Source organism: Actinia tenebrosa, unplaced genomic scaffold (genome assembly GCF_029948245.1).
Source record: "Actinia tenebrosa isolate PJP-AT-01 unplaced genomic scaffold, QUT_ActTen_1.0 PGA_scaffold12__29_contigs__length_12842862, whole genome shotgun sequence".
Lineage (NCBI taxonomy): Eukaryota > Metazoa > Cnidaria > Anthozoa > Actiniaria > Actiniidae > Actinia > Actinia tenebrosa.
In genome coordinates this window covers 6,636,301-6,653,202 of record NW_028292572.1, presented here as the reverse complement: position 1 = coordinate 6,653,202, position 16,902 = coordinate 6,636,301, and the positions used below count along the sequence as shown (strand labels likewise).

At 39.0% G+C, this 16,902-nt stretch overlaps 1 protein-coding gene across 6 annotated transcripts; it reads left to right on the top strand.

Annotated features, from left to right (window-relative positions):
- Nucleotides 1-331: 331 nt before the first annotated feature.
- On the top strand, nucleotides 332-16,588 carry LOC116301970 (uncharacterized). 6 transcript variants are annotated; one of them, XR_016119458.1, is made up of 9 exons: nucleotides 332-470; nucleotides 2,178-2,290; nucleotides 2,887-3,060; nucleotides 4,784-4,972; nucleotides 5,412-5,703; nucleotides 7,097-12,157; nucleotides 13,085-13,148; nucleotides 13,804-15,056; nucleotides 15,706-15,751. XR_016119458.1 is itself a non-coding variant. In XM_031711141.2 (9 exons), exons 2-9 carry the CDS (start codon nucleotides 2,213-2,215, stop codon nucleotides 15,742-15,744), a joined length of 5,997 nt encoding a protein of 1,998 aa, XP_031567001.2. In that variant the 5' UTR covers nucleotides 332-470; nucleotides 2,178-2,212; the 3' UTR covers nucleotides 15,745-16,588. The 6 variants fall into 6 exon arrangements, 3 of the variants coding, with proteins under 3 accessions (XP_031567001.2, XP_031567002.2, XP_088884424.1); XR_016119457.1 differs by having other exon boundaries at nucleotides 13,801-15,056; XR_016119456.1 differs by having other exon boundaries at nucleotides 13,771-15,056.
- The last annotated feature ends 314 nt before the right edge of the window (nucleotides 16,589-16,902 follow it).

Sequence of the window (16,902 nt, the reverse complement as noted above, 5' to 3'; positions counted from 1 at the left end):
AAATGGCAAAAATTCTTATTTAATATTTTTCCTAGTACGCTACTTATGCATGTACGAATTTGGAGCTGGTTTTGTTAAAATTTTGGGTTATTTATTCTTTTTTGTATTCCTATGTATAATGCGCATATTTTTAAAATCCATTTTTAAAAGCGATGAAAAAATTGTACTTAGGAATAATAAAAAAGATAGTAAAGATAAATACAGTTTGTTTTTTTAATTTGTAAGATATTTTTGGTCATTAAAAGTGAAAGTTGGGTTAAGATTGGGGTCCCTGTGGTGCTCGTCCCAATCCCTTGGACATCAACAACAGGCGCTAATCGTTATAGATTTCACTCCAGCTTGTCTACAACTGAAAAATAGTAAGATTTTTAACCCATTTATCTCTTGCATTTTCACAAATGATCAAGTAAATGAGCCTCCGATTCGACTCCTGAGTCTCCCAAGACCTCTACTAGTAAGTCTAACCTTTGGTAAGTCATAAAATCTGCGAGAATTGACCGTTTTTTTAGTACAAACATGGCAGAGATGATTGTGTTTGTACGTTATTTGATTGACTGGTTTTCGGAAAATTATTTACAAAATACGATATAATTCAACGGATTTGTGTTCCTGATCTCATTAAAAAGGATGTTTTCTGTTAGTATGAAGGGTTAAATTAAGTTTAAGTTGTGCATAAGAGGGTTTTTTCTCTTGTGGACAAACGTGCGATCAAAGACAAAGAAACCAGAAAATCCGTACTCTACGTGTACCAGTTATTCACAACAACCACTTAACACTAGTCATCTTTCATTTTACTACGACTTACTACACTATAAACATAACCAGAATTCAATCAGAAACACGCTACTCGATCTTATTTTGACCTCGAGTAGCTATAATCACAGTTATATTTGATGTAATGTTAACTTTTAACTTGGAAATGCAGATAATTTTAGGCGCGAATTTAAAGATCTAAAATCCACAAACCTCAAAGATCAAGCTTTGATTGTGTTTTTTTGTCTTGTCAGTGTTTGAGCTGTGGCGTTTTAATTTGAACTTATTGCGTCGTATTTTTTTCGTCAAATATTTAGAATACTTGAATATTTATTCTTCATTATTAATTACAGTACATAAAATTTAAAATGTACTGATCAGAAAATAATGAAATACAAATGAAAATAAGAAGACTTACTACAAAATGTGAAATAAACAAGCTTATAAGCTTAAGCTTGTGTTAATCTTTAGGACAATATAAAGGATTCTTTATAAGCTTTGGTATTTCAACCTAAAGATATTATAGCTGATACGCAAGGCATACATGCCATAATATCACAATAATTTATCATCAATTATTTTTATTAATATATATTGTAGTCCATTATGATTTCCCTAAACGAATTTTTTATACTCATAATTGAATTTGTATTTCATATTAAAATTTGTATTTCAACGGTACAAGATTTAGGCTCACTAAGGCCCTATTTATATAGAGAAAAGTTGTCTCAGGGACCCAAGACAGCTGTAGCCCACGAGACAACTTAACAGAGCGTTTACATGGACTGTTACTTTTCCATTAAAAGCTTGGGTCTCAAGGACACAGAAAACCCAAATGGAATTTTTCTCTAGGCCAGGCTACATATTAGCATGCGTACGCATTTCATTTTTGAGCTGTTTCACCCAGAGTGAAACTTAGTTCTCTCACCTCGTCTCACCTCCCACCACGGTTACCCTACCAGCCAAGACGAGACGTCTTGCCCTTTGAATTGTTTCACTTAACCAAGAATAGTGGGGATAACTAGTAGATTACTAGCGTGGACTGCATCAGTATTTCTGAATAAAACAGCAGACTTGTGGATAAATTGAATTCATTTAGTAGTTGATTTTTACGGAGGTAGGAAAACAGGAAGCTGGAAAAAAACTCTTGAAGCACAGGAGAGAACCAGCAGACAACTCTACTCATGCCTCATCAAGGCTGGCGGGACTCGAATCCGGGTTGCATTGTGAGAGACAAGCGCTGTTAACACAACACCACCCCTGCTTCCCATACAGTATATCAATCAATGAATCCTCTTTTGGGATTTGACTACTGGCTGATGAATAGGGGTTGCTTATTTAACAGAAGTTCTACTATACAGTGTAGTAAATATAAATATTTCTTTGTAATCACTATTCGTTTACGTCATCTCATTGATTCATAGGTGAATGGTTTTGAAAAGCACATGAAGTGTTGTCAATGGCATCATCCGCTACTATTCCACCAGAGCATAATCAGTGGTCGCCATCTGATACTGTGGCACAAGGGATTGCACAGGTACAGACTGTATACATTATTTTGGCAATATAAAACATGCTTATATTCTCTGTACTATGACATAAACAATGCTGGGAGATGTAGAGTACAAGAGAAGAAAGCTTTAGAGGAATGCCATCCTGTAGTCAAGCATTTTTTCTGCTTTCATTAAGTGCTTGGAGTGTATCACTGACAGTTCAAAACAGAAGCATGTACACAAATTTTATGCAAATCAAATTTGATTTTTACTGTGGGCAGGGCTTAAATTGATGGCCGATCAGCTGTGATTATGATCACAGACCAAATTAGTTTTAACTTAGTGATACCTAATTTCTGCCTCAATGTTACTGGTCAAAATGACCAGCAAGGCAAAGATTTGACCAGACAAGTCCCAGCTCTGGCCAAACATTATCCGATGTCCAGCTGTTATTTTAAGCCCTATTAGGGAGAAAAACCCTCTTACAAGAACAACACATCAAAAAACTCAACTCACATTACAGTTCAGTCAAGAATTGAACATGTGCATGACCTCAGGCTTGAAATACATTGTGGAGATTGACAGAACCATAGCATGTCACCCATTGTTCTTATGATTTACATTATATACTTTTTTTAAGGAATATTCAAGTCAGTGGCACATATTAGAGCAACTGAAGTCGAGTGTAGCTGTTGTAGATCCCTTGGCTGATACAAGCAAAACGTCAAGAGAATCTGTTAGTCCAGGAAATATTTCTGATCAAGATCAAGAACCTACTGCTAAAAGCAAAGAAGTCGAGACAGGAGACACCGAGGTTAGACTCAACAGAAATACTTGATGTCCTACAATCACCCTTCTTTAGTTAATAAAGCAAGTTACTAGAGTATATTTTACTTTTTTCAATGCTATGAAAATGCTTTTCTGCATGACTTTTTGAAAATATTTGACTTTTGAAGGTCAAACCATTTGCAGATGTAATTGCAAAGGCATCACCTACTCCTCAGTTGAGGAGTGTTTTCCTGGATGACTCAATTGAACCACTGCCTTCCACACAACAGACCAATGCTCTTACAAACTGAGCAACCTTGCTCAGATACACCTAAGAGATCATGAACTTTATTTTAGCAATTTTTTTACTTCAAAATGTAGTTCATTTTGTTTCATTTTAAACTTTTCTCCATCCGTAATTTTTAAAACCCTTAACTAGTCTAGCTCTTTATAACTAGCTACAGGTTTAAATGTCCTTGAACAGCACATTTTGATTCATTAATTTAACATAGTATTACGATGATAATGTGAATCCCACTTCGCATCCTACTTGCAACTTATTAAATGTCTTGAAAATTCCTAGCACTTGAAATCGTGTTTCATGATCAATAGCACTAAAAAAAACCTTGAAAAAAGTATGTGCCAATAAAATTCTTTGATTACAATAATAAAAAATATTAGGGTTACACTTTGTTGCCTTCAAACAATATAATTTTGAGTTGAGGCATTTCGGGTCAATGCACTAGAGTGAAGGCATTTAACCCGTGAAATAAAAAAAATAAATGTATAATAGTCAAATAGACACAAAAGAAAGCAATATGGAACTAGGGTCTACCAATATCTATTTCACAGGTTTAATGAGTTCACTCTAAATGTATAGGAACTGAACCAAATGCAAAAATTGTTTGAAGGCGATCGAGTGTAACTCATAGCCCTAATATCTGCTATTAAAGTAGTTTGAGGTGATTTGGCTCTCTAGTACTTGAAAATATTACACAAGCTTGACTACCATGAGCTACAATTTACTGTATAGAATTGCAGTATGAATTTGAAATATTACTAATTGCAAGATTTGTATGATCCTTGTAAAGCATGATTTTGCAATGATTTAAATCCTCCTTCTGACTACTTGTAGTAATGATGAAAGGGTAAATTTTACACCATGAAAAGATGATGTTTCGGACACTAGTCCTTACTGATGTTTCGGATGCTAGTCCTTTGTCAGAGTCCTTCTTTTACTCAGACAAAGGACTAGTGTCCAAAACATCAGTAAGTTTCTTCATCTTTTCACAGTGTAAAATTTACTCTTTTATCACTACTGCTTCATTAGAAACACTCATGCAGTTTTTAGCTAGTTATCCCTACTTGTAGTAAAGTTGCTTTTAAGAACTCTATATTATTCCTGCCATCAATAGTTTGTCTCTAGGGATTTAAAACTAATCATAATTTGCAGCATTTTTATTAATTATCAACTTAATAGACCTCTTTACATTGGGGCATATTGTTTTCTCATATCAGACCACATGTCATTCTCTTGGAAAAAAATGAAATGATAAATAAAAATTGAAATTAAAAAAATAATAATAATAAGATTCTGTTTGAGTTGTATCCATATTCATGTGTCTTCTCATGTGCAACCGAGCGCAACCATTAAACAAAGAAAGGATACTATAGGGAATGATGTCTGAAATGGGAAAACATTGTGCGCAAGTTAATGAGGTATTTTATAAAACAATATGCAAACTGAATCCTATTTGATTGTTTCTCAGAAGACAGAAAAAGAATGGTTCATACTACCAGACGCTCTATCCAGTGGCCATACATCAGATGCAGGCAGTGATTCAGCCTTGGAAATCAGTGATTTGAGAAATGAGCCAAGTTATTCTCAAAGCAGTAACAGGACTACACCAAGCTCTTCTACCAAAACAAAGGAACTAAGCATGGAGAAAAAGAATGAGGTACACTTCACTTAGAATGAAACAAACAAAACACACAAACACAATAGTCCCCTTCACAGTTTCCTGCGCTATCTTGAAAGATAGCAGTGCCTTTGCATCGAAGCGAGACGAACGGTGACCTTGCAATGATAGAGACCTTTTTTTAACACCTTGGACAATTATTCACTTGTCTCTATTATTGCAAGCTCACCGTTCGTCTTGCTTCACTGCAAAGGCATTGCTACCTTTCAAGACAGCGCAGGGAACCATGAAGGGGACTATTTTACCAGGAATTGGAGATTCAAAACTAGTTCCTGGTAACCATTTATTAAGGGCAAGTAAAGCATCTTGCCCAGAGAAAGACAAAATCACATGAAAAAGTAGAATTGTTTTTTTTTTCCTTCACTATCTGCACATGAAGCAAGTTATGGCTGAAAGTTAGATATCATTTTCCCTCCAGAATGACCCTTATCAAGAGCAGTGGCATGTACTGGAGGAGCTCAAAGCCAGCGTCAAAGCCATGCAATGGAGCTCAAATGCCTCTGAATCATCCTTTGACGTCTCTCACCAAAGCATGCCATCAAGAAACAGCTCCAAGAAAGAGGATTTTGCAGAGCCTCCCAAGAGAGCACCTGTTGCCAATAGCAACCTGGTCAGTGGGTCAGTAAGCAGCTTTGGAAATACAGATGATGAGAGTAGTTTTCGGAGTGGGGTGTCGTCGAAAGCAGCTGGGTCATACATAAATAATTCAGGTGAGTTTCCTCTTCCTGAGGTAAATGAAAGAACTGTTGGCCACTCCCTTCAGTTCCATACATGTTTAGACATGCATAGACATCACAGATTCTGTCACACTCTGGCTGTCAACCCAATAGAGGTTTTGCACCATCACGTGTCCACGCCCATAATAAAGCTTGGGCTGTCTGTGGTTGGCTGGCAGAATAATAAAATCCCTTTGCTCTTTGGAATTGAATTTTTTCTCATGTAAAACAATTGTATTAGGAAAGCACCGGTGGTGTGCATGCTAATGCAGCCGCCTCTCACCAATGCGGCCTGAGTTCGAGTCCTGCCGATCTCGATGTCGTATGTGAGTAGAGTTGTTTGTTGGTTTTCTCCTGTGCTTCGAGGGTTTTTCTCCGGGTTCTCCGGTTTTCCTCCCTCCTCCAAAATCAACTTCTAAATTCTAATTCGATCTTTGGCCTTTCACTTAGTTTGGAGCCTAGCTTTGTTGTGATTGTCCCACGCTGTGATACAACAGCGAAAAGCTTTGTAGATTATTGTTCCTGCCATCTAACATGGCTGCTGTCACGTAATGGTGCAAAACCTCTATTTATTTGATCTACATGTAGTTCTTTCTTAGGTCGACATACAACGTGTCATTCCCTTTAAAATGATACTTTTTAGGTATCTTCTGAAGCATTAGTGTTGCGGAAGGAAATCATACTCAGCTCAAGAGAATGTTATTTGGTTTGAAATGCGAAAACAGTTTACGGACTCGAGCTTTGCCTTAAAAGCACCTATTGATGGTTTTCACGGAGGCCATGTTGGAGGAACTTAATAAAAGAATTGTCAATGAATTCGTTTGTTATATCCTCCAACATGGCCGCCGTGTCTTTTGTTATTTAATTCTCTTGGGAATGGTTGAAAACCATCAATAGAGCTTTTAAGTTGTGAAGTATTTCCAGGTCCAACTGCCCCAAAAAACTGCTAAAATGTAACGAATATTGTTCTCAATAACTTCACCTCAACTTGAAATATTTAGAATTTTGGACAAAAATTCCTGTCCTGGAGAAAAAGTAAGAAAACTTTTTTTATAGAACTGCTTTTTGTTTTGGACCTGGAATTCGTTTTTCTATACAATTGATAAGATAAAAAAAACTAGCTAAAAACAAGTGTGAGCTGCGTCGATGTTTCTAATGAAACAGTAATGATAAAAGGGTAAATTTTACACCGTGAAAAGATGAAAAAACTTGCTGACGTTTCGGACGCTAGTCCTTCGTCGGAGTAAAAGAGCTCTTTACTCCGACGAAGGACTAGCGTCCGAAACGTCAGTAAGATTTTTCATCTTTTCACGGTGTATAATTTACCCTTTTATCATTACTATACAATTGATACTTAAGTACAATATTGGCTTTTCTTGACCTCTAGTTGGTACTACCTCACTTCCTGTACAGCTAACGCAAACCTCGGGCTACCAAGACCAACAATCCAGATCTGCCCCATCAAGTTTTTACCAAGGAACAGCCATTACAAGTGATGCCCACCAGGCCCAAAATACTTCCTCTGATTTGAGCCTGGAGAGTGAAAATCTCGGCTTTGCTGATCTTCCTAATCGACCTGCAACTATTGGCAACTACGGTGCAAGTGATCTAGCCAATACTTCGCCGTTTGGGACGACTGGGATACCTCTACAAGCTATGAACATCCAAGTGAACACGTCTCAAAATATCATCAGCGTGCCTTCGACTTTTAGTGGAAGTGGTGGTGATGTTGCATTGATGTCTGAAGGTAGTGACACCTTGCTGTCTAAAGGGCCTATGTCAGCCAGGGAGAGACTACAACCTGATGGACGAGATGGCCCTGATGTTCTTGCAGCTCCCAAGACAGTACAACTTGTTCCTAGTCTTGTTAGCTATCCTCTAAGTGCTGGGTCATCATCCACTGATAACGCACAAGGAACAGTTCTTCAGCCTTCACAGGGAAACAGCGACCTTGACATCGCAAAATCCAGTAATTTAAGCCAAGTTGGTCAGCTCTTGGTAGGTGATGCAGCACAAAGTTCGCCCTATTCGACGTCTCAGTTATCAGGCTCTACCCCTGTAATATCCGGGGCCCTAGGAATGAGTCTCCATAGCAACACCTCTGTTGGGGTACCTCTAAGCAACGCCGTGGACAATTCTAGTGTTGGGATCGGCCCTCAGTTGACAACTGGGTTGGGGACCGAAGACTCTAACCAACCTGGATCAAAAGGAAGTGTCAACTCGAGTCTGCAATCGAGCTTTTCACCAGATCAAAATAAGGGTTCACATCCCTCCTCGTCACCAAGGCAACATGGTTCAAGTCTGACTGAAGTTCAGTCTTCTATGTCACATACTAATAGTGCTACTAATATTACCAATACCAGCTGGTTGTCTGGAGGAGTTAGCCCAACATCTCAAGTACTTATTGACCTACCAACGGGACCAACGAACCAAGGCATGGGTAGTTTTGCTCAGAACGAAATTCGTGATGCTGTGATGCAGAGAATCGAAGCTCACACCCAAATAACAGATTTCGGGAGTAAAGTCGTTCCAAAGGAGCCAACGGAGTCATCTTTTTCCTGGTCAAAGCCAACAGGTATTAGTGGAGCATATGGTACCTTAGATTCTCGTTTTGTCGGCAATGGCCAGGTAGCACCATTAAGTTCTATACCTGCTATCCCTGCGCGTTCTTACCATAGTTTACCAGATACTTCCCAAGGTTCTATCCCGAAAACAACTCAATCTATCACTACGTCATTTGATCCCACGGTACATGGAGACAGACAGACAAGTTCCAATCGCCACACCATGTACCCAAGTCAAGTGGACAGACAGACAACTCATAATGAGCTACCAGGGTCTTATGATTCGTATAGCTTAACAACTACACAAAGTTTTCCTTCGTCAACTCTTACAGGGAAATCGGCTGGCTACGTTTATAGAACAGCAGCAACACAAAGTTCTGCTCAAAATATCCCTTCTCGGTCTTCTCTATTAGAAGATCCAGGACGCTCAAGGATTCAGAAAGATATCTTCTCTCGACCATCAGCGGTAGACAATATAAGAAGTGGCCTTCTGAACAGTGAAGACGACGAACAGAGTCCTGTCTCTAAGCTACTTGGACCAAAGTTCAAGGCAACACAGGATTACCTCAATAAGCTCAGAAATGAAAAACTTCAAGAAAGTAGCTTTAGAAGCACTGGTTCATCAGACAGTGAATCTCGAGTTCCCTTGGCAAATCTTATAGAAAAGCCATTTGACAACGGCTTCAGGCAGCGAGAATCGTCCAAAGAGATTTCTCACAAATTGTCTACAAGTTCTTTGTCTGATAATAGTTATGAAAGAAAGTTGGAGTCCAAGCAAGCGTGGTCAGTTGATACGAGTGATGCATCAGAATCTCGTAGCGACAGAATGGGAAAAGAAAAAGATCAAAGCGTTAAACAACATTACCATTCTTTTGATCATCAAACCATGAGCAAAACAAAAGATACTTCTGGGAATATCTATACTCGAGATGTTCACTCAGCATCCCTTTCTCCTTACGATAAAACTACACCAAGTACTGCTTCAACTGATCAAAAATCTGCTAAAGATTCATACTTGAAATATTCCCAAGATTCTTTTCCTACGAGTAAGAACGAGTGTTTACATGAGATCCAAGAGAGTTTGTCCCGGTACGAGACTCCTTTGAGTAGCTTACAACCTGATGAAAAAGCGTGGGCCCAAGATGTTGGCCATAATGTAAATAAAAGAACACTGTACTCAACGGAATCTAACAGTTTAATGTCTTCATACGACGAAGCTGAAGACACTGATGATTTGTTAAGCTATGAGGCTGTTTTACAAGGAGATATCAGGTATATTAGACGACTTAAAGATGGTAAGCAAGAAAGGAAATCACAAGAAACGTCCAGCAAAGGGCACTTCCATTCAAGTAGCATCAACAGCAAATCAAGTCTGACACCAGAAACAACACCAGGACAGTTAACTGGAGATCTCTCTTCCATTAATGGCAGTGTAGAGTGCGATCCATTGACACGGATTCCAGTCTCTGTGGGTTCCAGCGGTTCAGAATTTCCAAGTATCGAGGAAGAGACCAAGCGGTTTCACTTGTCACTTGGTGCAGGTATTGTGAGTCCAGTTATAGAGAGTGAAAATGAGAATTACCAAAGAACCCCAGAAGAAACTTCGGACGTTGGTCCACGGGATGACGACGATGATGCTCAGCTATCCTCTGATGTAATCGAAATTGAAGATATCGAAGAACAAGAAGGACGAAAAGAAGTTCTCCACCCAAGTGAAAGAGAAAGTCTTACAACTGAATCATCATCATCCAGTACATATCAACCTTACATTCCAATCGCGCTCCGACAGCCTGCATCTACCGAACGAGATTCAGAAGTAACAGGAAACTCATCTTTGACTTATGGAGTGTATGACATAAGAAATTCTTCTGGTCCAGGAAGTACAAACAGGAGAAGAAAGGCCATGGGACTGACACCAATTCCAGGAAGAGTGCCCAAACTAATGAATGGTATAGTGTATGTATCACCTGAGTCTTCGCCCTTGCAAAGCAGCATGCAAGAGGATTTGAGTACGGATGAAAAATCATCCAAAGACGACACTTTGACCAGTCAGTCGAGGATTAAATCAAAGAGTGACGTACGAGAAAAGCATTCGACTTCTCACCGATACAGCTCCCAGGGGGGACGTCCAACAGGCTCGCGAGACAGAAGCAGCAGCTGGCATTCTGCAGAAGATCATGAATCGCGCAAGAAGAAGCCCTCTAGAGACAATGACGAAAGCTCTCGAACCCGCAGTAGAGCAAGTAGTTTTGAAGAAGCTAAAGTCATCGATGACTACATTGGAGGTCGTAAACTTGTTCAACATGGAAAATCTCGTAATGCTAAAAGTAGACCTAAAGATGGCACGCATTCAGACGAAAGTCCTTCACTAAAGGAATACTCCACTTCAACGAAAAATGCAGATCTTAATCAAATGTGGGAACGCTTTCAAGAAAGTCTTCGTTCAAGTCCTCGATACAACAGAACAGACAGCGTGTCTTCCCACTTGAGCAGGCTTTCCGCATTGCTGTCCAAGCCACTGGACACGGCAACCACAAGCTCTGAAACTGAATTCGACGGGAAACGTTTTAGAAAGCCGCGCTCACACTCGTATGGTAGCTCATCTAGTAAAGTATCTACCGAATCAGATCAGCTGTACAATGAATGGGTCAAAAGTTCTTCTCTTTCACGGCAGATTAAACTTCGGAAATTACTTGAAACTGTCAATGTTGGCGATGTTCCGACATTTCCGCGTCTACGACACAGGGATACCACAACAACTACTACTACTACGAGTAGTACGCCGAGTGACACTTCGTTTTCCGAGGCACCAGAAAGTAGAAATGCCTCTCTTGTTACTTTACCACGTTCGAATCGAGGATTTAGGAAAGTCTCTAAGACTCCGGTCCTTGTGCCCTCGAGTCAATCCAGGCGCCCAGCAGAACACGACCCCTCACGACCAATATGCATTTGTGCTATTCATAAAGAGAAACCTGCTGAACCGGCTAGAGTTGGTCCTGTTAACGATAAACAACTACATAGGCCGCGAACATTAGATGCGGCTGTCAATGTACCTTCACCGAAGACGCCTAGACGAGTGCGCAAGAAGGAAGGGTTAGTTGATGTTGGGGTGCAGACGGCAAGGGATAGTGATGAAGAACTTAATAGACAAAATATTCGTATCAAAGGTAAAAGCAGAAAGCATCTGAAAGATGAAAATAAACTCGAAAGGGTGGATTCTGAAAAGGCAACAGCTATCGGTGCATCAACGCCAAAGCGGAAAGAGCGCTATTTGGCAAGCCAGAACTCTCAAAACCAAAAACGTGTTAGCAGTGTCGATTCAAGCCTTAGGTCCCCTGAAGGCTTACAAGATACGACCCAAGAGGATTCGCGTCTGGAAAACACGAGTAAAAAAGAAAAATCTAGAAGCAGGCAACACAGAGGTCGTCTTCTTGCAAGTCAGAATTCCCCAGTTGCCAAAATGAATTCCGAATCTCAACATTCCCCATCGGGGCCTACCTGGTTTTACCCAATGACTAATCGTCACTACAGCCATCCCGCACGATCTACTAGTGTAGCGAACAAATACAGTAAACCCAATCTACAGACTAGTGTGGTCAAACCAGATAGACTTCGATCTGAAGAACAAACAACAAAAGCATTCAGCCCTCCAGCTGCTGCTCCATCAACGTCTATACAAAAGCTTAGCCTTCAAGAAGCCTTCTGCTTTGCCAAGCCTGATTTTATCAAACGATCTCGAGCGCGTTTGACGAGGATCGAACACAATAGAACAGTACGCGAGTCCGGCGAGACCAAGACTAAAGGACAAGAACGTGTTTCGAAGATGGAAATCCTTGCTGTAAGTAAGCCTTCTGTGAGCAAGCCACTTGTCAACCCCAAAACAGGTACGGAAAAGAAATTTTAACAGGGAAAACATTTATTACGATTATTTAGACAATAGTCTCTTTCACAGTTCCCTGCGCCATCTTGAAAGGTAGCCGTGCCTTTGCATTGAAGCGAGACGAACGGTGAGCATGCAATGATAGAGACCTTTTTTTAACACCTTGGACAATTATTCACTTGTCTCTATCATTGCCAGCTCACCGTTCGTCTCGCTTCGATGCAAAGGCACGGCTACCTTTCAAGATAGCGCGGGGAACTGTGAAGGGGACTATTTATTAGGTATTCCTAGGTTGAGGTAAAAACTGGGTCGAGTTTGCATTGCACTGAATTTTTGGGCTGATTTTTAGGGGATATATTTCCAAGATGGCGGGCGTCTATGTAAAGCAGCCCCACAATGCACTGCTATGCCAACTCGATCCAGTTTTCCCCTCCACCTCGGAATGGCTAGTGGTTTTGTGGAATATTGCAGTTTCGAGTTCTCTGTTACTCAGGGTTAGTCTTAATTTTGTGTAGAATACTCACGTGTTCCAGTAAAGGTCCGTGGAATTTCAAAGTGTTTGTATTGTTGGCGTTGTGCATTCTTTACTTTACCGTTGGTATTTGTGAATATTTAGACACTAATACAAGGCTAACCCTCAGTAAATGAGTCTAATCAAAAAAGCACAGCGTATCGTACGAATTAGACTAAATGGCCTACTGCTCGCGGAAATTGTTTTTAGAAGGGGGGGGGGGGGCATTTATGACAAAAGTTCCTAATGAAGGCAGGGAAAGGTCTACGAACAATGGCGGCCAATAATCAAGAGGTTGCGTGAAGTCCAATACAGAGCGATTCTAAAGGAAGTTCAAGAGAAGCAGTAAAGAGAATGAAAGTGTGCCATCATGGAAAAAAAAAACAGAGCTTAACGTTCATTTGTTTTTCTTCTTTCCAGAGAAACTTTATCGTCCAAAACCGAGACAAATGAGCAAAAAAGAAATCAAAGAGATGAATCTAAGGTATGTCTTCACACAGACAGACAGACAGACAGACGGACAGACAGACGGACAGACAATCAGACAGACAGACAGACAGACAGAGAGAGAGAGAGAGAGAGATGTCTTTTATTTAATCTCGGGAAATTTCATCAATGTACAAATTGGTTTTCATGAAAACCGAGTTCATAGGTAATATATATAAAAAATTAATAATAACGTTAAGAATATATAGACAGATTTATGAAATAAATTCTCATCTACCCCCCAAAAATATTATAGTAATTAAAGTGTTAAGGACCAACAGACGAAAGATTCCTCTTAAAAGATTTTAAATTATTGGACAGTCTGACACTTTGGGGTAACGAGTTCCACACTTTTGCACCGTCATAAGAGAGAGCTCTTTTTAAAAACTCAGTGCTGGGTTTCGGTAACTTTAAGCACTTCTCTCTACCACGAAAATCGTAGGTATTTTCTTGAAAATAAAAGAGTTCCCTTACAGATTTTGGTGCAAGTGCATTTAAAGTCTTAAACATCATTATTGCTTTATGCTCCTTTCTTCTTCTTTGTAAGCTTTTCCAGCCTAAAGAAGTTAAAATATCACTAGATCTGACATCGTAGCTGCTTTTTGTTATTATTCTTGCAGCTCTATTTTGCATTTTTTGCAATCTTTCAGCAGACGTTACTGGTAAATTATCCCATACCACGTCACAATAGTCAAACCAAGGTAAAACGAGAGCCTCATATATGGTAATAGCTGTCTCCAAGGGGATGTAATCGCGGACTCGTCTTATGCCACTCAATCCAGAGGATATTTTTTTACAAATGTAATCAATATGAGCAACCCAAGACACCCGTTCGTCAATCACAACACCCAGAGTTTTTGCTGTAGAGACTCTAGTAATTGGTTTGCTATTTAAATATATGTGTGGTTCGGAGGTAATTTTTTTCAATTTATCGTCAGAAGCAATAAACATGTGCTCTGTTTTAGCTGAATTTAAGCTAAGTTTGTTAGCTTTCAACCAGTTATGAATATTGGAAATATCAGCGTTCACCTCGTCAAATAGAGTCTTTTGTGATGTGCCACAAGTGGTGAGACTTGTGTCATCAGCATACATTCTAGCATTTGAAAATTTGACACTATTTGGCAGATCGTTTATGTAAATAATAAATAATAATGGCCCAAGGATTGAGCCTTGAGGGATGCCGCAATCGAGTGTTCTAGAGCTAGATAAGGTATGGTTTATGTAGCATCTCTGACTACGATCTGTGAGGTAAGATTTGAACCACTTTATCGACTCTTCTGCAATCCCATAATAGTATAATTTGTGGAGAAGTATGGAGTGATTTACTGTGTCAAAAGCTTTTTTAAAATCTAGGAAAGTGACACAGTTCAATTTACCTTCATCCATATTGGTAAGCCACTCCGTTGTGGCTTCTAGGAGTGCAGTAGTAGTCGAATGAAGCGGTCTAAATCCCGACTGCTTTTGAGAAAGTAAATTATTTGAGTTTAGATACTCATATAACTGGTTAAAAACTATTCTCTCGAAAATCTTAGCAATTAACAGAAAAACAGAAAGACAGACAGAAAGACAGACAGACACACACACAGACAGACAGACACACACACAGACAGACAAACAGACAGACAGAGAATCTAGGATTCTTGCGTTGCGCTACCTTATTTTAGGAATTCCGAGAAACTAGAAACTTGATTTCATTTTGTCTAATATTCTCCTTTTTATCAAGAGCAACGGCCATTTCTTGCACTACAATTCATCTTAAATCATTTCTGTAGCAGTACACTTATTCGGGTTGTTCTGTTTTACTAGACTCTATAATAACCTACCAGAAGTGAAGGCGCAGAAAGCCGATGATCGCCGCAATGCCTTCTACAAGACAAATCGATTGAGAGCCAAGCTATATGATAAGGTATGTTAGTCAATACTTGCTTCAACGATAAGGAGCGTCTAACATTAGGAAGACCATGAACTATTTTTGGAGTTAGCCAGGTTTCTCCTCTGTACTTGGGCCATCATTCATCATCATTATTCTCATCACCATCACCACCATCATCATCACTATCATCATCACCAGTATTAGCACCACCATCATCACCACCATCATCATCACCACCATCACCATCATCATCACCACCATCATCATCACTATCATCATCACCAGTATTAGCACCACCATCATCACCACCACCATCATCACCACCATCATCACCATCACCACCATCATCATCATCATCACCACCATCATCACCACCATCATTGCCATCATCACCATCATTATCATTACCATCACCACCATCATCATCATCGCCATCATGATCCTCGTTATCTTCACCATCACCATTCTTTACCATCACCATCATTATCATGATTGCCATCATTATCATCACCATCATCATCATCGGGCAAATTAACTTTTTCTGCGCCAACATTCTAATAACTACTGAAATGTGGTAAAGTCTTTCTGACAAAATATCCTAAGATGAAAAGATTGTAAATAAACTTCAAATACTTTTGTTTTTTGGTAAGCTAAATCATAATCCTAATTTGTGGTTTTCCAGCGTGTTCGAGAAAACTTGAAGAAAAGATATGCAGCCTAACAAGAACAGCATGACGTTTTGCTCGAACCCTTACCGTTACGTCCTCCTTGGCCAGTCACTCCAACGTGACGTTCTAATTGTAACCTCTTGCGTGACGTTCATCAATACCTCTTCAGACAACACTATACTTTTCTTTTACCATCAGAAGCTCGTGCAGATAAAGTATGAAAAGAGTTACGACAAAATTCTGTTTGTTTTTCTATTTCTTATCTAGATGTTTCTATATGGAAGCATAAGCGAAGCTCTTTTTACTCCTCTTGCAATTTTTACTCACTTCATAGAAAACTCTCTTCGTGCTTCCAACAAACGACATTTTGTCTGTCTTCTTAGCTTGTCTGTCGAATATTGTGAACGAAAATACTTCTACATACGCGGTCTTGAACTTCTTAAATATTTAACTTATTTATCATATCTATCTACCCATTACGCTTGAAAACGTACTCAATAATGTGAATATTTTATGATTTATAAAAAAGGGAACTAGCCGGATTGAAATCATTTGTCGATTTTTTGTTTTTATCTGATGTCATAGCCGCATTGTTGACAAGAATTTGAACAGAAGATTTTTTGATGATATCTTAAGTAATTATCTTAAGTAATAAATCAAATATGGATGCTTCGTTTTTCGATTTTCTTTTTTGTTTTGTTTGCTTTTTGTTTTGTTTTCCCGCTATTTTGAGAGTTATTGCAAACCTGGTTTCCAAAACGGGGTTTTGCCTCGTTTTTGTTTTGTTTTGTTTTGTTTTGTTTTGTTTTGTTTTGTTTTGCTTTGCTTTGTTTTGCTTTGCTTTGCTTTGCCTTGCTTTGTTTTTTCTTTCCTTTTGTTTTGCTTTGCTTTGCTTTGTTTTGCTTTTTTCGTTTTTTTTTTTTTTTTTTCGTTTTGTTTTGTTTTGCTTTGCTTTGCTTTGCTTTGTTTTGCTTTGTTTTGTTTTTTTTTCGTTTCGTTTTGTTTTGCTTTGTTTTGTTTTGGTTTTTTTTCGTTTTTTTTTTTTTTTTTTTTTTTTTGTTTTGTTTTGCTTTGCTTTGCTGTGCTTGGTTTTGTTTTTTCGTTTTGTTTTGCTTTGCTTTGTTTTGCTTCGCTTCGCTTTGTTTGTTTTGCTTCGTTTCGTTTCGTTTTACTTTGTTTCGTTTCGCGTTTCGTTTTGCTTTGTTTTGTCA

Coding starts and splice junctions, on each gene's coding strand:
- LOC116301970 (XM_031711142.2), top strand. CDS start 2,213: ATGGCATCATCCGCTACTATTCCACCAGAGCATAATCAGTGGTCGCCA. Junction 2,291..2,886: donor TGGCACAAGGGATTGCACAG/GTACAGACTGTA, acceptor ACTTTTTTTAAG/GAATATTCAAGTCAGTGGCA. Junction 4,973..5,411: donor GCATGGAGAAAAAGAATGAG/GTACACTTCACT, acceptor TTTTCCCTCCAG/AATGACCCTTATCAAGAGCA.